The 24,586-nt window shown below is 46.7% G+C and overlaps 1 protein-coding gene across 2 annotated transcripts in view; it reads right to left on the reverse strand.

Moving 5' to 3' along the window:
* Nucleotides 1–1,192: 1,192 nt before the first annotated feature.
* Nucleotides 1,193–24,586, reverse strand: part of LOC138487600 (mitotic-spindle organizing protein 2B-like) — a 91,461-nt gene continuing 68,067 nt past the window's right edge. For both annotated transcript variants that reach the window (XM_069614068.1, XM_069614067.1), the window contains one exon: nucleotides 1,193–3,328. In XM_069614068.1, coding sequence (XP_069470169.1) covers nucleotides 3,183–3,328 — 146 coding nt within the window. In that variant the 3' untranslated portion in view covers nucleotides 1,193–3,182. The remainder of the gene's footprint in view (nucleotides 3,329–24,586) is intronic.

Here is a 24,586-nt window from a genome sequence, read left to right on the forward strand (position 1 = left end):
TTGAAGTTAATGGGATGGCTCAACGGATAAGATTAGAACAAGATGGCCACACCCAACCCATTGTTTTCGCATGTGTAAAAGTGAGGAAAAGTAAGGTCTGATCCAAAAAAAATTTTGTACGATCACAGTATGCTTAAAAAACATGCCCGAACGCTGAGGACAACAACATTTGAGCGCACTTCCCCTTTAAGCACTGCTCTTGCTGCAATAAAGAAAGGAAAAGCTTCCTTTTGCTTACTGCTACCAGAGAGCCGAGCTTAACATGGAGAGGAGGCTGCCGCAGTAATTGCCTTGACTTTCATTTTACATTTTCTGTGCTCCCCAAACCCAGGAAGCACAAAACATAAAAAGAAAGTCACAGCAATTATAAATACTTCGCTGGCGGAGTTTTCATAATTGCTTTAACTTTCTCTTCCAGTTTCCCCCCAGCACGGAAAGCTAATGTCGCTGAAATTATGAATACTCTGCCGGTGGCCGGCAAAGTATTTATAATTGACAGCACTTTCTTTTGAAGTCTCCCGGGCTCCCTCACCCCGGGGGAGCTCAGGAGACTTGAAACAAAAGGCACAGCAATCAAATACAAAAACGTATTTATAATTGCCACTACATTCTTTTTAAGTCTCCCAGGCTCCCCCGAGCCAGGGGCATCCGGGAGACTTCAAAAGAAAGCCACAGCAATCATAAATAAAACGCTGTTGTATTTATAATTGCCTGGACTTTTGCTTTGTATCCCGGGCTCCCCCAGCTCAGGGGAGCCCAGGAAAGCAGGGAAAAAAGAAGCACTCACCAGCAGCACATGGCAGGAAGGAGCCTGACGGCATTCTCTAGTCTCAAGCTGTAATAAGCAAAACTCCCAGTAGGGGACTTTTGCTTCATTATTTGCGTGAGAGCAGAGCTTAAACACAAGCACAGGAGGCTCATTTATTTCACAAAATGGATGCCTCCTAGTCCTTGAAATTTTTGACTGTGAGCCTCATTTCCTCAAACGTTTACATAGGAACCTTATTTAAAAATATTTGTTATATACATTTTTTATTATGGCCCATCTTTTGAGACAATAACAATATTGAGTGCACTTCCCCTTTAAGCAATCCATACATTCATCCCATTTGTTCTAGTGCACTTTTTCAGGAATCAGACCTTGTGTTGAGCAGCTCTCACCTTAAAAATTAAGCAGCGATTGGTTCAAATGTTGGAAGATAACAATTGAAAAAATGGTTTTATTTAAAAAAAGCATTCTACAATACTCATGTGCTGGTCACTCACCAAAAGGAAAAGGGGGGCCAGACTAACTGTTGAGGTCCCATATTCCTCGATAGTTTAACAATGCAAACTGAATGAGTGGTCCACCCCGATTTGTGCGCAGAGCCCAACTTGTGTTTTATGTTTCATGAAAACTGGAGACCTGGGCACCACAAACAGTCAGGACTAAAAGTTCTTTGTGGGGTGCCTTTAAAGCATGCTCCTCCACACAGAACATACAGGACTTCATATCACATATCTGAGACAAGCATATCAATTTCAAACACCTAGTGAACGCATCATCAGGGAGGTTGACAAGATGCTTGGCTTGAATCACTCCCAGATGGATGATGTTTTAACTCTGGGGAACTTTAGGTTAGAGCCATGTGCTTTTGGCTGGAGGCATAGTGTCCTTCCTTGAAGGCAGCCTTTTCTAGGCCAGGGCCAGCGAGGGGTGTTTGCACAGGTCAGGTCTCCTTTCCTTAGGGTGCACAGATGTGGGAAACCTTACCTTTCCACATATGCTGAAATATATTCTCCAATGAGGATATGGGTCATTTCATGTATAGGGTGGACTTTGAGTCACTAAAATAAAAGCATGGTAATTAGCAGCAGCCTCTTATTATTACACGTCATTAAGGAAATAACTTGTCTGCATTATGCACGTGGCTTGCCAGCATGAAAACTAGGGAGGCAAATACAATTTCATAAACTAAGAGGCCCATGAAAGCACCTTTATTTGCTAACATTGCAGCTCATCAATGCCTCTGCCCACATTTCATAATGCCACACTAAGCAGGCGGCAGCGATGCCAGACAACGCAGAACACATGTCCACGCAAGAGCTGGGGGAAAAGTAGTCGGGTTTCAGCGATTAAGTGCTTCGAGGTAGCCAACGATCTGAAAGACTATAGAGGACGTACATTTAAAGTGAGAGATGAACCAACACCCAAAGGGCCCAAACCCCCCTCCACCCCCCACAGCCCCCTTCTGAAGGAGGCCCATTACGTGCCAATCAATACGACATGCATTCACTCGGGAGGAGCTCTGCATTAGAAAAACATGTGCCATTCCATTTGCCTGCCATCTGCCTCTCTATGCAAGAATAGTAACGCAGGGTGCTGAGGGACGAGAAAACTTCCTGGAGATTGGCCCATGCGAAGTAGCATCACTAGTTGCATGTTCTGGTGTGGCGGTCATCCCAGCCCAGAGGTGTGTGTGAAGACCCACGAGGTCCTGTCTGGGGGACTGAGGAAGGCGCGCAACCACGTCCAGAAACAAAAGGTTGCATTTTCCAGATATATCAGCTTTCTACTTACTCAACTCCATTGACCAATAGAATCCTCCCCATTTCGGCCATGAATTATGAGCCAAGCACATAAATGATTAACTGGGACCAAGCTCCGGGGCTGAAGAGGACACTACAGCTTCAGTGCCTTATTTGAAAGGTCAGGTTGCATCTACCACCGAGGAACAGTTCATTAAATGTGCACAGCCACATGCTCTGCTGCTAATCCTTCACGCAGGAGGCAGAATACACCTGCAGCAGACCCCAAAACAGCTTCAAAGCAGGACAGTGCTCCACAAGAGGAGGTGCCAAATCTGTGTAGAAAGGACACAGCCATTCACGAAGCAAGACAGGGGTGCGGGGGGGGGGGGGGGGGGCTACTGCTGCTCGCGTGCTACCAAGAGCAAAGCATTTATCACAGCTCACAAGAGCAAGCAAACGAAGCATTCGCAAACCAAGTGAGTGAGCGAAGAGGCGTGGAGAACTAAAACACCATTCACAATTAGACATTCAAGGCCGGTCATGGGCGGTCATTATTTCCTTCCACAAGGTCCATGACGCACCATTAATAAATATGTGGCTTCCAAGACCAATATACATCCGTGTCTGTACATGCGATGACCGAGGCAAACAGCTCGCCGTCTTCATCTCTTCTACGAGCTCTTCCCAACGCCGACACCCTTCTGCTGCAGGCGGCTGGCACTGGGCTGGCGAGGGACCCTCTGGCTTGACCCCTCACGACTGCCACGTTCTGTCGGCACTAGTGCCCCACTTCCCGAAGAGTGTGGTTTATTCCGTCCTGAGTAAGAGCAAAATAACACTTTACAAGTCTTGCAATGGATTATAGATCTCAAGCATGGCTGTGTTCCTTAAGAACTCAAGTGTGTGACACACACACACACACACACACACACGCACGAAGCACATTATATATAACCTATACAAGAGGCAAGAAGGTGCAGGGGGGGGCACAGTGGGGGAGCCACAGCATTGCCTCTCTTCCTGGGTGGTTCCTAGCCCTTAAGGCATCACAGCAAGAGCTGCTCAAGAGGCAGGGCTCAGCTCTGCAGAGCAACATGTCATCAAGCCAACGTAACCTACTTTGCTGCTGCCCCTTTGAAATATGTGACACAATGGGTTAATGAATGGCAAAGAATGTAACCATTACTGAAGTGCTTCACTAACCCAAGCTATTACAAGTCATTTATAAAAGAGAGCAGTCTTGCAAATGGGGAACAATGACAAACATTTCATCGACACTGGACAATAATGTGTTGAGGGGGCGCTACAGCGCGCAGCAATATGAAACAGGGATAAATGTTTCATGTGACGCCACTTCCAATTGCAATGCCTGCATCACGAACCGTTTGCCATTGTGCTATGAACGACCTTCCCCCTCGGATTCCTATCCATCAGATGGGAGGAAGCGTATGGGGCAAGGAAAGCAGCTTCCACTCCATGACAGCTCAGACCATAGACTGCTGTGATCAAGGAATGGCATTGCTAGCAGTCGGGAACTAGATTCCCCAAATCTAAATGAAGCCAGTTAATCAAGGAGCATTCGATTAGCATTTTCAGGTGAAGGCAGCATGAAACAAAGTAGTGTTCCTCTTAAAGGCATTTTTGGCTAAACGCTCAGCTCTACCAGAATTCCTTACCCTGTGTTTTACCAGACTCTGTACTGTAAACCTATATTGTGCACTTGCATTGGTTACGAGTAGGATTCTTTTGTTGGGTCACTCCCCATTAGTTACAAGCCAACATACATTCAAAGTCGCATTAGAGGTCTTCTGAAACACCAACAGCACTTTAATACACATGAAAGCAGCAATCTGTACACGTCGGTAACATGAGCAGACAGATGTCTGACTGTGTGCAATTCATTCAAAGGCAAACTTGTGAACCTCCATGTCTGGGAAACAGGAAGTCTCATTTTTACATCCACTACAGAGATGTGTGATTAGCCCAGAGGACTCAACCGTCCAAGGTCTATAAAAATGCATTTGGGGATTCTAAGATGGCCGCCATCCAGTGAAGACGCGCAGCCCCGCACTCCGCCCGGGCGTGATAACAAAAGGGCGAAGAAAATAGCAGAAAGGAGACTGAAATCCTGCAAAATTGTCTCCTAATGTTGGCACCCGCTCCCAGAGGACCGCACAGATCTGAACTGCGGTGGAAGGAACACCTAACGCGTCCGTGACCGAAACTACACAGACCCCGGAGTGGGGCCCTGAGGCGAGGTGGGCAAACAAGGCAGAAATCACTGCGGTGCCTTAAACAGCACCCGACACTGGGAGACATCCCACCGTGGTGCCGAACAACCCAACAACCGAACCAGTGCCTCCGCTCATGACGGCCACACGAGCCAGACCTGCAGCGAGGACCAGGAGCTGCGGAACGCCCCAAGGACGCAAGCCGGGCCTGGACGGAGAAGCGTCCCAGCAGTGAAGGATCTGTCGCCTGCCCGCTGGGGGAGGGAGGTGAACTGAGACACAGGGTGTCCCTGCTCTCCCGGAGCAGCACTGACATAAGAACAGGAGGGGTGCCGATGTGCCCGCCGTCCCTACATGGCGTCCAACAGAAGACACAAGCGATTGTGTTGAAGGTACCGGGAGCGGAGGGGTGGCGGCCACCAATACACGTGGCGAGTTGAGGGGAAAGAAAACAGCGCTCGCGCCATCTCTCCCCATCTAGAGAGGACACAAGGCCCGGAGCGAGGAGCTCCCCTCCAACCAGCTCCATAGAGAACCCCGAGGGGGCCTGCCCTGGAAACAAGATCGATAAAGCTTTGCACCAGTGCGGTGCAGTCTGATCTGCGCCTCGTGGATTCGGAAGCCAGGGACCGCGGGCTCCAGCCACCGAGCCTGGATTGGAACAGCCCCCAGGGTGAGCGATTGGGTGGCAGAGGCTCCTCGGGTGCAGAGAGCAACACGCACCTGCTCTGAAATACACAAGGGAAGAGAGTGGCGGGGACACCTCAGGCTGGGGTCCCTAGCTAACAATCTACAAGCGCCCTACCAACAACAGGTGCTAACGGAGCCGCCTGCCGGACCCTCTCTGGACAGCAGATAATTGCAGCCAGTGATCCCGAGAAGGAGCAGCCATACAGAACTTGCACCCGCCCTTACCTTCTGGAGATAATAGGGGCCTAAATTAAAAGAGAAACTACCTTTGCCGCCTCACCTAACCCCCCCCATATCCCCATCATGGACAACAGAACAGAGCCTCCCAACCAGCCCTCCGGGACCAAGGGGTACCCTGTAAGGACAGCAAGAGACCTATCGAATGGGCGCAACCCACAGATGCCAGGGGCAAAAACAAAAAACAGAGCGGCAAGATACAAATCTGCGACCGGATCAAGAGGTGGACAACTCTAGCTCTGCTGGAAAAACGGTGAGAGGGCAGCACAAGACCAACACAGAAGAATCAGATTCCAAAGAGGACGCAGAGGAAACCACAACTATGGCCCTGAACAAGAACGAACTGCTAGAATGCCTAAAGAACATGGAAACTAGAATGATGAAATCCATTCAGTCACAGCTTAGAGCAATAAAAGGAGGAACTGCGATCCTCCCTACAAGAGGTAAAGAAGGACATCACAGAATTAGGGGACGAGTGGATGCTGGGGAACGGGGCCTCTCGGAGACCATGGAAAATGCAAGACAGAACAGCATCCTCCTGGAGCAAATTGCTACATCAACCCATAATCTTGAATTTCAGCAGAAGATCTCGATAAACAGATCCTGGAGGTCCAATATAAGAGTCAAAGGCTTGGACGAAACCATAGGCGACAAGGACCTCAAAGACAATGCAACAGTGCTTCAGTAGCATGCTCGACGGCGTCCCACCAGAAGACATACATATAGACCGGATACACATAGTGGGGCCCAAGAGAAATGACCCTGGAACCAGACCAAGAGATGTCCTGATGGCAATGACCTCGTACTCCATGAAGGAGGAGATACTACAAACAGCACGAAAGCAGCAGACTGTCACCATTAACGGAAACCAGATCCAACTGTTTCAAGACCTTGCACTCTCCACGTTGCATAAACGAAGATATCTGCAACCAATCACAAGAACATTAAAAGACAAGGGGATCGCATACAGATGGGCATACCCCTTTGGCCTACAATTCACGTGGGAAGGTAAGCACCAGAAGATCACCACCTGTGAGGAAGGAATGTCCCTGCTACAAATTGATGAGGACGAAGTGCGACAGAGTAAAGAGGCAAAATGAACTCAGATAGGAGGCCACAGACAATGGGATTGTTCTTCAAGTAATAGAAGAAAAAAAGGCACCGAAACCACCTGAAGGGGGCACAGACCAAAGTGAAACGCAAAAGGGTCCACCCAACCACATCACCAGGATAATGGACCATTAAAACAGATCTGCCGATGGGCAAGGCGGGAATTCAAGAGGGGGGAATCCAGACAGTCAAGATGGCGCGACGACAGAAGTAAGCCCGGGCGGGGGTAGGGGAGAGGAGGGGACATCTTGGAATTCACATGCAGGATATGGAGATGTCCTGGCACGAGTGGGGAAGAAGAGGATGTGGGATCCAATGCTCCGAGGGGAGTTCGGAGGAGGCGCAATGTAGCCTTGATCCTGGGAGAAGGGCGGAATGAGAGGGGGGGGGGGGAACGAGACTATGGAGGTTTCGAAGTTGAAGTTTGGTTATAAGGGATCTGTCCAAGGTTTGGTTCACGACAAAAGAGGGTGGTTCTGTTATGGGAGTATACAAGTCAGCCAATGAGGAACAGTGGATACTGAAACCATGTCTGATTTGAACGTCATAACCCTAAGTGTGAAGCGATCTAACTCACTGCAAGCAGCGCTCCAGCCTGACCCGATTGCAAGATCTCCGAGCAGCAATAGTCTTCCTGCAGGAAACTCACAACAGACGAAATAAGAATGGCCCACAGAGCGTTCCCCAAACAATACTTTGCTTCAGGGGGGAAGAAAATGATAGGGGTTGCGATCCTAATAAGGGCAGGTCTAACATTTAAGAAACAAGCCTTATACAGAGACGCAGAGGGCAGATTCTTGCTCAAGGGGAGTCTGAATGGTCAAAAGTATACACTTATCACGATATACGCCCCAAACGAGAGGCAGGACCGGTTCCTGGAAGAAATTTTACAAAAACCGGGCAGTTGGTGTGAAGCCGACAGAAGAAATAGGCAAGCACTGGGTAAATTGTTCAGGGACCTGAATGTGGTGGAAACTGAGATTTTTCCACGAAGAAGAAAAGGAAATCACTCACTACTCGGCCGTCCACAGATTATACTCACAAATACTGGTCTCAGCACACTAATCCCGCAAGTTGACAAGGTACACATAGGAGTTCAATACCTATCGGACCATGCCCCAGTACTACTGCAAATAATTCCCTTAAAGGAGGAGCCCCGAACTCGCAGAAACTGAAGGTTGAATGAGTCTATGCTTAGGGACACTGCCCTTAGAGCACATATGGAGGCAGTACTAGATAATTACTTCCATGACAACGATAACGCGAAAAACTGGGGAGTAATCTGGGATGCTGGAAAGGCAATCGCTCGGGGAGAACTCATATCGCAAGCCACAGCATACATAAGGGAGAGGGGGCTCATCAAACAGAAACTGGAAAACGAACTATGGGAAGCGCAGCACAAAATTAAACAGAAGCCCAAAACATTAAGAAGCCTCTTGAAAGCCAGAGCCCAACTAGAAACTCACGTGGCAGACCGTACCGCACAGTCCCTCTTACATACTAAGCAGACATACTATGTGCACGGAGGGAAAGCCAATACATTCTTAGCGGCCAAACTAGGCAAACGGCGGTCCCGAAACTATATAGTGCGGCTCAAAAACTAAAAGCTAGACATAATGGAGAAGTTCCACCGGGACCTCCTAGAAAGGGAGAATCTCTCTCCACAAGCTCAAATAGACTATATGTCGAGGCTAACCTTGCCCCAAATTTCTGATGAGGATAACCTCATCTCGCAGGCCCTTATAACACAAGAGGTAAGTGACACCATATCAAACCCATCCACCCCAATAAATCCCCAGGACCAGATGGGTTAGGGAATGGGTATTACAAAACATTCCAATATCAGCTCTTAGGCCCACTGACAAAACTCTTTAACTACATAAGGGAGAGTGGAACGGTCATACCAGCCATGGGGAACTCTACCACAGTCCTGATCCTTAAACCGGGGAAAGACCGATCTCGCTGCTCAACAGCGACGCCAAACTTTACGCCAAAATTCTTGCAATCAGGCTGGCAAAGGTATTACCTATAGTTATTCATGAGGACCAGGCAGGGTTTATCATGGGAAGACATACACAGGATAACGTCAGGCAAGCAGTGGATATCAGACTTACTAGAACGGGACAAGTTTTCCATAGTCGCATTAGACGCACAGCGGGCATTTGAACGCCTGGATTGGGCATACCTAACCCTGGTCCTTAAGAAATACGACTGACCCCCACCTTTAGTAAAATGGTACTTGTGAACTATCAGCTTCCCTCCACTACCTTTAGAGTCAATGGAAAACCCTCAACAAAGATAAAAATATGAAGGGGTATGCGTCAGGGTTGTCCATTATCTCCCCTGATTTTCGCGATGGAGCCAATAGCAGAAAACATGAGAATGGACCAGGATGTACAGGGAGTGGGGGGCGGGTGGGGAACGACACACAAAATCGCATTATACGCGGATGATATCTTACTGTTCCTTATAAATTCCATGACCTCACTCCACAAAGCATTAGAGAGGTTGCAATAAATACACTGACATCTGGATTCACTATTAATTATGATAAATCAAAGGCTCCGAATGTGACAGAGGCAGAAGGGGTTGAGGAGGTCCTAAAGACCCAATGCCCATTAACCTGGGAATCCAAAGCCATAGAATACCTAGGCATCTTACTAACAAAAGAATATAAACTCCTGTATGGGGGAAACATACTGCCACTATGGAAGCAGTTAAAAGGCGACTTACACAGATGGGATGCACAAGACCTGTCCTGGTTTGCACGCATTGCTGCTCTTAAAATAACTCTACTACCCAGTCTATTGTATGTAGTTCGTTCTCTCCCAGTCAAGATTCCCCATAAAATTAGCAAAACCTTGCAAGCAGAAGCGCTCGCCTTCATGTGGCAAGGGAAAAAACCTCAGATACCCAAAAGCATCCTGACCAGACCACCCCTACTGGGAGGACTGGGGATCCTGGACCATGAAAGATATATCCTTGCATCGCAAATAGCACCAATGCTGAAATGGATGGGTGGGAACACTAACCGGGTGGACGGGAATCGAGCAAGTAGTGAAACATTCCACTGGGATTACTAAATGCATTGCGAACGAGGGCCAGAGGAGCAGCGGGACAACCGCTGGAAGCCACCCCAGTAGCCCTGAAGCGATGGGACAAGGCCCTCAAGAAGCGTCACGTTACGCCAGGCCTAGGCCCCTTTACCCCAATGGTGCACAACTCAGAATTCACCCCTGGCATGCAGGGTGGGTTTTGGGACACCTGGGGACAAACAGGGTCGCTCCACTTGGGAGACTTCTTTCATGAGGGAACCCACTTGGTTTTTGAAGAATGTAAGCAGAAATTTGGTATAGGGGAAAGAGATACGCATACACACAAATAAGACACTGATCTCCGAGAAAGAGGTTCAAAAGGCAGCTACTTCAGGAAGGGGGCACACCGAAGGCACTGGCAAGAATATATAGATTGCTAGATAACGCACAAGTAGAGGACAAACTCGCATACAAAGACAACTGGGAGAGGGATATCGGCTCCTCCATCACAGAGGAAGAATGGGGACAAATATGGAAAGGGCACAAAAAACGTCCAAATGCACAGTCATCAGGGAGACGGCATACCAGATGGTAACTAACCCCACACAGACTCCATAAAATGAACCCCACATACACTCGCCCCCAACCGCTGGAGACAATGCAGGAACAGGGGAGACCTGTTCCACATGTGGTGGTCTTGTCCCAAGGCGACTACATATTGGAAGGAAATACTAGGACATAAAAGAAATCACAGGGAGATAACTTCCATGGGAGCCAAGGGTATTGCTACTGGGAACGGTAGTAGAAGGGGTATATGCAGCAACAGGAAATAGCGCTGCCCTCATTACGCAATTACTGATGGCTGCCAGGATGACCCTGGCCCAGAGCTGGAAAAACCCAGAAGGCCCAGTGACAGCCTGCTGGTGGGTCAGAATATGGACCATACTAGCGATGGAAAAGGTGGGAGCCCTGAAAGAAGGGAAACATCAGAAATTCCTGGCAACATGGGACCCGTTCATAGACTATGTCAAAGACATGGAAGCATGGTTCTTCAGACCACGGCTAATGAGAACAATCTTGGACTGAACCCGCTTAGACAGCTGACGTAACGGCTGGCCGATGGACAAATCAAGGCAATCGTACTGGAAATACAAACAGTCCACGGACAAAAGTTGTTGAAAGCTTTCTTGATGGAGGGCATATCAGTTGGGGTAAGGCAAATGTTAATTTATCATTATGGTTGCACACGGTATTCGCAATTCTGACGCAGGTATCATGTCATGTTAAAGTCTAAAACCGACCATGTGATATATTACCGACTGGCAACTTTACTTGTTACTAAAAATGAAAATAAAGTGTGGAAAAGAAAATGCATTTGGAAAAAAACAGTGAGCAATAGTCACAATTCAAATTTTATATTCAATTTTCATTAGGTTGTATCATTTGACTGCATCTAGAGAGCTGCTGAAACGTTTAACGGCAAGAGTGGACAAAGAGGTGGCCATAAACCAGTCTACATACTTTACAGGCGTGCCCGCATTCTCATGCGCTCAGAACCTAAGAAACATCATCTCAGAATGAAAGAATTGTGCACCAAAAATCTAAAAGCTCTTTATGTGCGACCGGCCCAGAGTGTTTTGTTCTAGGAGAACCTCACCACATTGCAAACAGGTGCAAAAACATCTCCAAAATCCATCTATTCTAAGCATACTAACAAGCACCTGAACCAGGCTTAGCCACAGTCATGTTGTAGGTAACCCGGTGGGAGAGCAACGCAGCACTGCACGCAGGGTTTCTACGGTCAGACCATCCTAGGCATTCAACCAAGCCTGGGATTATAAAATTCTTTGTAAATAAATCTTTACTCTTTAGACATAAACACCTGGGGGTAGCATATATTCAGAAATGCAGTTCATGCTTGCCAAGACCTCATGCAATCTGCCAGAAGCTTCCAGGTATTCCAGTTTACAGCAGAGACAGCTGGACAAGCCAAGCTGCAGCTCACAGTCCCAGCCGAAAGCCAGCCAGCCAGCCTTGGCATGCTTTAGGGCAGGAGTCTGCAACCTTTGGCTCTCCAGGGCTCCCATGTTACCTCATCCTGACGAGTGTCGATTGGAGCCGTAGTCCAAACCCTATGGACAGCCAAAAGTTGCAGACCCTTGTTCGATGCACTCAAAACAGCATTTTAAACAAAATATACAATTCCAACTAGGCATTTAATTTGAACGAACATGCCTGAACAAAAGATTAAAAAAACAACCCCCTTGACATTTTTTTTGAATGAAGGGCAATTGTTCTCCAAACATCGTCATTCTAATAATAGATGCAATTGTACTCATTTCTGTATTTTCTATCGGTTTGACAAAAGAAAAGTGACCTGTGATGGTATCGGAATGCCATCTGTGAAGGTTTAGAAGACTTAAAGAGCTCCGCTAATCAGATTAGTTTTCATAACTGCTCCTTGCCAAAACACATAGCATGCCATGTACCTGGCTGTGCCCGTCAACTGACATACTCTCCAGCATGGGTCTGGCTCAATGGGTCACATGTACATTCCTGAACTAACTCAGCTGTTGGAACCAAGAGTTCTCACATGCAGCAGTGGCTTACTAACAGCAAGAACTTCCACTAATGGCGTGCTCCAAGTTAGAGTGGTTTCAGTAGATTAATAAATTAAGCCATGTTTGACATGGTGGCTACTGGGAAAGGCACAAGCATTTCATGCCACATTAGCCATGGGGGGGTGAGTGTTAGCTCCTCTGCTGTATGCACCAACAACATGGGGAAGAGGGGAGGGGGTGGGGGAGGAGTATTCCCCTGGGAACCAGTGCTACAGAGATGGTCCTGACATGACAAAGGCCCTCTCACACCAGGGTGCAAATTACTGGAGTCCTGGTGAAGTAGGCAGTCAGAGGAAGGGGGTCGGGATAGAGTGGCCCAGAGGAGAGGTTCCACTATCTTCACTTTTACTAGGGCTCTCCAAACTCCATTCCTCCTCCACACTTCCTGCAGACAAGGCACTCCGGGTATAGCATACAAAGGACACTTGTTACAGCAGCGTGGATTGGCCCCTTGACAATAAGCTTGCGCTGGACAAATCTGCTGTAGCATTTTACCTATATAGGGGGGGCCTGGGGGGCGGTGGAACAAAACCCTCCCCTTAGTTGATCCATCTTTGGTTTTTCTCCCTACCCATCCCAAGAGAATTCTTGGGGTGGACCTGCAGTGTTGACGAGGCCTACAGCAACCGAGGTGAGAGTATCCAACACATCACTGGAGGTGACCAAGCCCCTGCAAGTGTACTCTAACAACCTTCCTGGCTGGGAAAAGCAGAAGAAAGGACTCACTCACTCGCCCTGCCCTGCACCCTCCCCGCCAAAGGTCCTAGACTCGGTTTAGCCAAAAAAAAAAGTACTAAAAAATATATCGCTAAACCAAGGAAGTGAAACCTGGCTCTCCCCTTGAAACTCCAAAAGCCCTGGGAACCAGATTGGCACTATCGATGCAATCCAAGCAGCTGCAGGAAACCTCTGGAGACATGCTCGGCCCCCTCCGCATCTCAGAGGTTCACTTTATGCAGAAGCTCTGCCTTCTACACATTAGAGGGTAGGGTAGGATAGTATTCTAGTACCCCCCTACCCCCAAACTGCCCTCCAGCCTCCAGTCGTTGTAGTACCTAGACACTGTTGAGCTAGTTGAGGCACCCAAACCCACTCGCCAAAAGCCAGGCTCCACTTTTCTACACCCAAAGCCACCAAATACTCCAGTGCTGCCAACTTGTGATCACCTGCGGTCACCAGAGTCTTTGAACAGCAGGCCATCACTACTGCCGACAGCACTATCAGTAGAACTATATCCTGCCCCTCAGCGTGTCCCTGATCCAAGCCTGAAAACACCCACACTCCCTGTTTAATGCCAACAAGCCTGGCTCTATGCTGCTGAGCACCAAACAACAAGAACATAAAAAAGGTGCTTGGCCAGTGCCCCCTGGTCTACCTTAATGGTTCTAGGGACTTAAGCCATCTTCTCTACCTTGAGAAACAGAGTAGAACACTGCCATCTTTGACTAAGCACACCTGTCTACAAGCACAGAGTTTTCCTTTAGATTAAAGTCTGCTGTCTCTTATGTTTGCCTTAATAGGGCTTGGCCAGTAGTGTTTTAATTGTTTGCATTTGTGTTAGTTTAAAGATACTATTTTTATAGAACCTTGGTACCACCATTCTATTGTTATTTCTAATGCTCACATCCCTGCCTATCCACGTACACCCCAGCTCCTTCATGTGAACAATCGTGCAGACCCTATAGCGCACAATAGGAACTCACAGAACACAAACGCACAGTTCTATGCCATCAGGCTGGATATTGTGAGAAACCCCAACAGTGTCTCACCCGCTAGTTCCCAGGAATCTGTCATCCAGGTGTCCAGGGCACGGCCATCGCTTTTGGATCCAGTTCCGGGGGGTGGGCCAGTGTGGGAGGATCACCTGGGTGAGAGGTCTTCGTGGAGTGAGACACCAGATGGTGAGACGCGGTATCCCCTTCCCTGCAACACCTTTACTCCACCCAACCAGGTAGGATACTCAGGAGCTCAGAACCCCCAATGCCCCCACCCCACCCACTCCCACCTTTCCCAACACATACACTTCCTCACGGACAGCTCACTATGAGAGAAAACAGACTAACACCCAAGCCGTTGACCCGACATGTCCCAATACAATAGTCAGGCAATTACTGACCATTACATACCTGACTCATTACACTTCCCCACACGGATAAGAGGCAGAGCACGTGAGCACACTCGGAGCAAGGTAAAGCACATGAGGAGCTTTGGGTACAATTGACCAAAAAACATTTTTTTTCTCAAAAAAAGGCAAAAATAAAAATGCAACATCAGTTCGTATGATGTTGCATGTGACCAGCTTTGCAGGTTTTGGACAAAAAAAAATGCCTCAACCCCCCCCACCTACCTGTAATCGTGCCACCTGGTACACTTCAGCCCTGCGGCATCAGATGCGTCCCTCAAACGTGGGTCGGATCCGATGCCGCAGGGTCTTTTTTTCGGTGCCCCGCTATCAATATTGAGGAAGCTGGGGGCACCCCCTGCAAACACCAAAGGCTGATACATGCCGAGCATATTGAGCGGGAGGTCACACCCGCAACCCTCGCTTCCCTATGTTCAGCACGTATTAGCCTATTTGATCGGTTTTATTTGATCGAATGTTACTGGCCAAATTCAGTCAAATATAACATTTGGTCAAATAAAATCAAACAATTATACTAATACTGATGAGGCAGCAGCCGTTCCAAGATGGCAGTTTAATACAAGGCGAAAGTTGGCAAAACCGAAGGGGAACGCAAGGAGGGAAGTGCACATGACCTTTTCAATGAAAGACCGTTACTTTCATGAACCTACGAGAATAGGAAACGTAAGACCAGGAATCAAGGCTGAAGAATCCTGCATTGTGTGTCGGAGGTACCCAGGGCTCTCCCACTTCGATAGTCAAGGCGGGGAGAATAGTTTGCCGCTGTGTTACTGTCCTTGGCTCTTACAACAAAACAGCACCAGTGAAGTCGGTGAGTTGGGCAGACTGATACCAGACCAGTCTGTGTTGAAACGAAGGTTGCAAGCGGCAACATTGTATAGTGAAAGCTACGCAAACAAAATTAAACAGATCAGTGATTGAACTTTGAAGCCAAGATAGGATACCTTAGAGTGGTCCAGCACCACATGTGTGCTCATTCGAAAGTCTTGTTCGGTATCCAACTGAAAGGTGGCAAATGCTAAAGAGTGATAAGGAAATGTGAAATCGAAGTGGTCCTGCAACAGGTCAAGCAAAACCCTGTGAAAATTCGATAGTCTTCAATAGTAATATTATGAATAAAGTTGATGATAAATTAGATGAAGTTGGTCCTACCCCGGCTGAGGGAGATCAGCGAAGAGCTTTGGTTAAAGCAAGTTTGTATTAAAGGTTACATTGGAAAGTGAAATTGGTCCGAGCATGGCAGAGGGATACTAATTGATTAGTGTATTCAAAAATGGCATCCGAGCCCGGCTGAGGGGGATCCAAGGTGACTAAAGAATCGCATGAGAAATCTGAAAGATGAAAAGAACTGGTTTGTCGCAAGACTTTGAAAGGCAAAGAGACTTAGACACGGAAGGCCACGATGATTGAACTGTATCCTCGTGCTAGAGAAGTCAGAGACTGTGCTAAGCTAGAGTGTACCGCCTTGTCCCGTGCTGAAAACGTGAGGAAGGGAGGCTAATGGCCTGAACAGCCCAACCTCTTGAACACTTTTTTTGTAACACTTTTTCCCCACACTATTTGTATTGAGAAGTAAGGATTGGCATAGGTGTTTTGAGTATAGGCCCTTGTATTTTGAAGAGACACCACTAGACTGCATTATTATTATCTGATGGTCGCTGCGTTCTCGCATCTGTAGATTAGGATAAATAAGTGTTTCAAACCGTTTTTTAAAGTTCAATAAACACCCTTGAACTGTGGTCAGTTGTGTCTGTCTTACTGTTGATACCAGGCCTTGCTTACAGTATGCACCTTCCACAGGTGGTCTGGTATGCTCCATCCCAATGTCCAGATACTAAACAGGACCTGAAGCTGCACCAGTGATGAAAGGTGGGTGTTAAAAGGTTGCAGGAATCAGTGCACTATCCTTTTATTTACTCAGTGGTTTGGCGCCTTCACACCCCCTTCTATGGAGATATTAAAAAGCCTACAGGAGCAGGAGGATTAAAAACCTAAAACAATGACTTGAATTGACTTAGCGATGGCTTTGTTCCAACCTTCGAGAGCAATGCGAGTTCAGGCCAATTATGAAGTGCCCGTGAGCCAGTTGCATAAAAGGACAGTCTGCGCTTGTTCTTACAGGTTACACTTATGTACCTTTAGACACAAAAACAAGAGACTAGACCATCCACTCTTCACAATAATTCACAGCAGGCACCCGACCATCCATCACAGCAAACAACCTGCGGACCTGCAGAAAAAGGTAGAATACACACTGCTCACAAAGCACAACTGGAGCAGCCCAAGGGGCCACCCCAACTTCCACCTACTTAAACATTTAGCTAGCAAAGCAAAGCTAGAGTTTAAAATGTGCATGGGAAGAAATATCAGTGACGTTAGACATGCAGTGCATAGCGTGACCGGTGACAACCTGAAATCGATCTTAACAGCTCGTATCAGATCACAGGTGTTCACAATTTACATGGTTCAAGGTTGAACCAACATAACCAGATAAGAGTCTCTTGACACCAATACCAACTCAGAAGTGGTTTCTCCCTCGTCTCGTTTGGCTGACCCTTTACACAGTTGTACTTTTTTTTAATTGCATTAACTATTTTTACAAATTAGAAGAAAAACTGTAAAAAAGCAGATCAAATTCGATCCCTGCATTCATTCGCTTCGTTGGCTTATTCGTCGTCTATTCAATCTCCTCTTTCAATTGTTCAGTCTTCGGTTTTTCAGTAGACAGATGAACAGGTAGCTAGTTCCTTCCCCTCAAGACCTTTTGGTCACCTGCTCATCTAGGCCGATTATTTCAAAGAACCCCACTACCGCGATGACCCAGTTCGTCTTTTCACCGCTTGTTAAGCGTACCACCAAGCCATATAGATCTTTCTTTCACAAGGCCGGTACAGGATAGCAGGAGGTGCCTTCTCGTCTCCATTGATATTCCTGAAGACAAAACCGACAATTTTTTGTAGCCGCCTGCCTCCTGATCACTAGGATTTCGTTTGTCCCGATTAAATTCAATCAAAATCTCATGAGGCTATTCTTAATGATTTGCTTGGCAATTTCACGAGGTAAGGTATAATCTTGTTTATTTTTTTCGGGTTATGCAGCATATCCTGTCAGACTGCATTGTTCAACTGCATTCAAAGTCTCTATCCAGTCCGTTTCGATAATCTTTTTGTTGACTTTTACTGGGTTAGAGAGAAGCTGCTCTACTGAACCTTCAATTTTTTCCATTAAACTCCTGTTTTTTACTCTCCAGGCTGTGAGCATTTGAGTAGCCTCATTCATCATGGCTCCATTGATTATCTCCAGCATCAGATTTGAAGTTGGTTGTAAAATCTTTCGATATAACATCAGGCCGTTTCTTTCAACAATGGCTTTTAGAGAAGACCTGCTCAATTCTGTTCGAATCAGAGCCATAGAGGTTGACTGAGGCAAGGACAAGAGTTGGCGCCCGTAAAAAGCCTCAAGCCTAGACCATAAGAAGTCTGGAAGTAGCGGCATTGCTTCAGCTCCATAAACTATGCTTGGAATCACCTTTGCTCTGAAGAACTTAAGGGTTGGCATCAATGAGAAGCGGCCAAACTTTCGGTTCATGATTTTTGTTTGGACTATTAAGGTTCTCATCTTAGCCCTTAGATAATCTTGCATTGGTGTTTTCAGGCAACTGTTACTCAGAATTATCACCAAGTATTTAAAACTTGTAACAGTCTCTAGCCTTTTGCCTTCCGTAAACAATTTAAGACTTGTTTTTCCTTGTTGCACATTTCATTCTCGCATTTCCACAGAACTTGATCTATGCATCCATCTGGTGATCCCTCCCTTTAATAAGCAGGCCATTCTATGGCTCTTTACTGCCGGATGGTGTGGGATCTTGAGGGACACAGGATGAGGGCAAAGGAAAGGCGGTCATGCCCCATACTTCTCTGCCTAGTTTTCACAAAATGTTACACTATTCCCCTCCCATTGCACAGCCCCTCATCACGCTGCCATGCAGGTAAGGCGAGGTGAAGGACAGCCCAAAAGCATCAGTCCTCCCTTCAGTAGCTACCCCATTCGCCTCAACCACTGTCATGGCAACCACAGATTTAGCTTGGTAGAATCTGCAAGGTTAAAGCAACATCTACCGGAAAACAAGCCTGTAAGATTCAAGAGCACATCACATTTTATTTTATTGTTTAAAGCGCAGACCTAGCTCGAGAGCAAAAAAGAAAAAAAAGAAAAGGTCAGGCGCGCACTCTAGTTCCCATTCTATTTAATCCTTAAACTAATAACAGGGTTTGGTCCCAGCAATGTTAAAAAATAACAGGGTTAAATCCCAAATGTAAGTGGTAACAGGTTTGGATCCCACAAAATGTACAAAAAATATACTACGGTTAAATCTCAACTGCCAGTTCAAATGCACAGTAGTTCTGCTCCTTCAAGTACTTTCGAGTCTCCAACTCTCTTCAGGGAGGCTGTGTTTCTTTTCAGCTGTTGCCAATTGCTTTTTTAATTACAGTCTCAAGGAATTCTGGTCTTTGTAGTGATGGCACAATGTTTTCTTCAGAGACCAGGAACTAACTCCCCTCCAAACACACATTTTACCCGAAATTGGGTGAGGGGGAAAAAAAACACAATTATGGTTCTCCAAAGTGAAGGCATGACAACCCCCGGTGCTGCTGACTCCAGGACCCGGGCTTCCTGCAACATTAAGTAAAAAAGAAAAGGTCAGGCGCGCACTCTAGTTCCCAGTCTTTTTAATCCTTAAACTAGTAATAACAGGATTTGATCCCAGCAATGTTCAGAAATTACATGGTTAAATCCCAAATGTAAGTGGTAACCGGGTTGGATCCCACAAAATGTTCAAAAAAATATACCAGGGCTAAATCCCAACTGCCACAAAATGTTCAAAAAATATATATGTGTGTTTGGAGGGGAGTTAGTTCCTGGTCTCCTGTGCCATCACTACAAAGACCAGAATTCCTTGAGACCAATTAAAAAAGCAATTGGCAACAGCTGAAAAGAAACACAGCCTCCCTGAAGAGAGTTAGAGACTCGAAAGTACTTGGAGGTGCATTTGAACTGGCAGTTGGGATTTAACCCTGGTATATTTTTTGAACATTTTGTGGGATCCAAACCTGTTACCACTTACATTTGGGATTAAACCCTGTTATTTTTTTTTAACATTGCTGGGATCAAACCCTGTTATTACTAGTTTAAGGATTAAAAAGACTGGGAACTAGAGTGCACACCTGACCTTTTACTTACTCTAGCTCAAGAGCAGCGAGCGCTGTACAGAGTGTGGGTAGCCAGCATTTAGGTGGGCATCTTTTAACATAGCGCAGTAGTGGAAGGTCTGTCCGTCAGTCCATGCAGCTATTGGAATTCATCCTTGGTCAGGTGTTTAGAACCATGTTTTCAGAGATTTTTGCGAAATTGGAGAATTGGGGGGGGGGCATTCCAAGCCGACACAAAGATAGAGTTCCAAAGGGTGGCTACATGACAAGTGAAGGATTGTTTGTGGGTCCTCTCTCTGCAGAAAAGTTGTGATTCAAGCCAGTTGTGCCACCAAGTGGCACTTGGCCACCAGGTAGGCTGGTGTGCTACTCGTGACTGCTTTGTAGATGATGAATGCAGTCTTAAACAGTATCCTGGCTTGGAGAGAAAGCCAAAGTAGTTCACTTAAGATGGGGCGATTCGGTCAAATTTCTCTGAACCCGTAATAAGGCATGCTGCAGCATGGTGGACTGCTTTTAGGGGAGCCCTCTCAGGAGAGCATTCCCCTCCCCACGCCCCCAATCAGAGACCAGAAGGGCCTGCACTATGGCCCAGAAGTCCTGTGTCAGGATGAAGGGTTTGATTTTTCGAGAGAGTAGAGATTTTGCACAGAGTTGTGGATGAAATCCTTCTAGATGCATATCATTGAGCTATTGTTGAACAAGTTGTTTTTTTAGCAGGCAGACCTACGAGAACAGATTCAGTCTTGGATGGTTTAGTTTGAGGTCGACATCCAGGACGGGATGGTGGCTATGTAATCACAGAGACGGATTATGCTCTGCATACCATTTACTCTCATGTATAGCAGAGTATCATCTGCGTATTGGTGAATGGCTGGATTGGTATCTTTGAGGAGAGTGCCCAGAGGCTCCATGTAAAGGTTCAAAAGAATTGGGGAGAGGATGGAGCCTTGGTGGATTCTGCAAGCAGACTAGAGTCCGTTAGAACACAACAAGTTCATCTGGACAGTCGGCCATCTGCCCAGGAGGTAAACCAATTCAGGAAGGACAGTGGCAGAGAATCCAATCCCGTCAGCAAGGAGGGAGAGAAGGATGTGATGCTCAACAGTGTCGAATGCGGCCAAGGAGGCATGAGTCGCCCTTCTCCATATTATATGAATATGCTAATTTGGCGGTGGAGATGTCTGCAATGAAAGAGTCACTCCCGTGAAGTGGTCTGTATATGAAGTGGAAGGGGATGGGTTCTGTGTGCAATAGAGGGAACCACAGGTGAGTGATTCAAATGAGCTAGTTCTGGGATAGCAGATGACAGAGCATGACCAATCGCGCCTTTGGATGACTGCCACTCCGCCTTCTGCCCGTCTTTCTATGTCGGCATGTTGGATGCAGTAGCCTTTAGGTAGGACTTTGTCAAAAACACGCGCAGGGGGATGGGGTAAACCAAGTTCCAGTGATGAAAAGGGCATCAAAGCTGTCGCTACGAGATGAGGTCAGCGATCTCTGCTGCATGAGTGACTGCTCTGCGAGCCGTGATCGACTTGAGAGGGTGTGTGGTCCGTGGGTGTTGGATGGGGGCATGGGCAATATTGATGAGGTATGCTAGGGTAGCTTGCTGGGGCAGACAAGGGCACTTTGCCATTTGAACCCTAGTGAGAGTGGGGATGGGCTGTGCAGGGAGGAGACGCACAATGACATCTTTTGGTGAGTAGCATTAGTAGCAATTAGATTCCAAGTGAAATGCGGGATAGCATGTCTGGCCCATGGCCCAATTGGGCACAAATGGATGTCTCGGTCTTTGCCCCTCCTTTGCTGTGGACTGCGGCAAGGACGACGCTTAACAATAACTGATTAACTAGGTGTTGGGCAGGGCAACTGGGTGGCAGGGCCTGGACACGCGACCAGCAGCCTACTCAATGCACCAATGCTACTCACACAACCACCAACTCATTTCAGCATTTCCACGAACATACTAGAAACTACTCACTTGCTCAGTCACACAAGCATTGAGCATTAGTCTTCAATTTATTTAATCAGTACTTCATTTTGATCGTTATACACAAATTCTACAGGCATGCAAGCCATCAAATACTATGCATGCCTGCTTATTCCTGGTCTTGCATGCATTTAACCCTTTCCCCTCCTTTACCCTTCCTCGCCTCTGCAACTTCCCTTATGCCCATGTAGACCAAGGTCTGCATAGTCCCCGGCAGGACCACAATAGGCCAGTCTCCAGTCAAGCCTCAATGCTGCAAGAACCCTGTGACAGTGACTAGCACAGCAGAAGAAACTCCGCACATAACATGTCAAGGCAGGGGATGATGAATGTGTATTTTCTGAACTTTACACCAGCTGTGGAACCGCGACGGGTCCTAGATGCAGATTCCAAGGAAGAAAGCACTCCTTACTGCATTTCTTCCAAGTTCCTGGCCTACATTGGGAATTTCTTGACAAGCTCCCATTATAAAGGTATGTGGGTTTACATCCAACACTGCAGTGAGTTGTTAATCAGCCCCAGCACATTTTCTTATACAAGATACAAAGTATTCTTGCACAGAATCTCAAAAATGGGAAGGTGACCAGCTTCGGAACCATCCCATGGGCAAAAAAATTAATTGAGGGACAAAACAGATCTTCAGAGTGTAAATGGCATTTGTATGGAAAGCAGGAAGTTTTCATTTAGTCGATGTATTTTTACTAAGGAAGATCCAAGATTCTTTGTTGAATAAAGGCATCATTCAAAACGGTGCAAAATATTAATGCACACAATAGGAAGCCATTGCCCAAAAGCGAACAAAACTTGTATAAACCGCACACTAGACAAACTCAAGCAAAACTCCCAAAATGCCCATTTTCCACAGTCAGATCACACCAGGAACCACAATTTTAAAACATTTTTACAAAAAAAAAAGTTACCGAAGACAAGTCTGCAAAATAATGTAGGCAAACGCACCTGGTTTTTAAAAAAAATGTCAAGCATTCCAGCACCACTTTGGTTGGTCGCAGCATCCCCACTGGAGTGGCAACCATATCGGTTCCTGACATTTGAAGCAGTAAGATATGAAACCACTGTAAAGCAAATGTGCTTAGTTTAACAAAAAATATCACTTCATGATCGTGGGAGAGTCAGCTCAGTTTAAAAAACAGATGCATGCTCAGAATAAGGGAAGTTCTAGCAGTCAAATACTGTGCTAGGTCAGAGATAGGAGACGGACCAAATCACATGCTGACAGTTTCTTTATTCAAAATGAAATACGGCAATTCCAAGATGGCCACTGGGACACTCGCATCGTGAAGAGGGCTCCCACCTGAAAAATAAAGAATGGCATCCTCTAGTCTATTGGGGAGAAGGTGAACCAGTGGAGCGACCCCTGTATTGACCCACAGGATTGAGATGGATTCTTTCAGTTTGGGACGGATAAGTAGCCGGTCCCAGAGTTGACTGATCCCATCGCCATTTTGGAAACAAGGCCAAGGAAAACCAACAGAGGACAGATCTGACCCACTCTTCTCCAGAGTAATAGCGATCTATGCCAGACAAGACTGGGAAGCTGGCTATATACCATTGCATTACAGGGATTTCCTTTTGGGTCAGTTGGAGTTGAATGCAACATAGAGCAAGAGCATCTAAGTGGAGCTTCGTAGACAGTAATAACGCACCCTACAACTGCTGCATTTGAGGGGGAACCCAAAAGGAGGAGGAGGTCAATAAGGACTGCTACAGCTGGCAGTAGGAAAAGGGATGGCATGGTGATCCGTGAAAAAGGTGTGGCCGCAGCGAACGTGAAGGGGCTTTTGTGAGTTTTGAAAGACAATTTCGTGGAGAAGCAAACCATAGGATTAAGGAAAAGCCCTGCTAATTGGTCTCGACTGCAGTCAGGGAAAAGAAAGTGAATCATAAACCTCGTTCAAGATGTCAGGGAATAAACAAATAACCCAAGAAAGAGGCCCTTACCACTAAAGTGACAAAGAAACAACATGGGACCCTGCAAAAGCTTTGGCGGAAGGGAGAGATAGGGATGACTGAAGAACGCATCTCCAAGGAGCAGAAGGGTTCTGTAGGGTCCCCAAGTTTAAGACAAGCAATCACTAAGGAAGTATTTCAGCAATGCTGTAAAGTTTAGTGATCAAATGACAGACCATACAATCACAGCCGAGTTTGATCAGATCGGAATTGGAACAATCCCTCCCGGAGGTGAAAATGGAAATGAGCGAATTAGGGGAAAGAATGGATAGCACCGAAAATGCCATTCAAGAGCTGGCGGAGGACACACAAGATGGATGCTTTAACTGAACAACTTGCAACAGCCACGCATAATTTAGAGATTCAGACTATATATCTCGAAAAATCGGTCAAGGGGAACTAATATTAGGGTAAAAGGGCTTCCTGAGCGAGTGGAGGATTGTGACCTGAAGGATATGATACAACATGTGTTTGCTGAGGATCTGCTCGAGCTAAGGCGGAGGAAGAGGTTCCCCCATCGATACATCGGGCGCGTCCTAGAATAGTGGAACCAGGTGCCAGACACCAGGATGTTGTAAGAGCGCTCAAATGGTATGGACAAAAGGAAGCGATCTTGCTGGCGGCAAGAAAGGAAAGTCCGATTAAAGTTAATGGTGTTAAAATACAGCTATACCAAGACTTAGCGCAATCTACCTTGGTGAAGCAGAGATCGATGCGACCAGTGGTCAAAGATATTGTCGCAAGCTCAAATAAGGTATAGATGGACATTCCCATTTGGATTGTTGTTTTCATGGGAGGGACGACATCAGATCACCTCCTGTGAAGAAGGACTTGGGA

Source organism: Ambystoma mexicanum, chromosome 9, assembly GCF_040938575.1.
Source record: "Ambystoma mexicanum isolate Mex_15411 chromosome 9, UKY_AmexF1_1, whole genome shotgun sequence".
NCBI lineage: Eukaryota > Metazoa > Chordata > Amphibia > Caudata > Ambystomatidae > Ambystoma > Ambystoma mexicanum.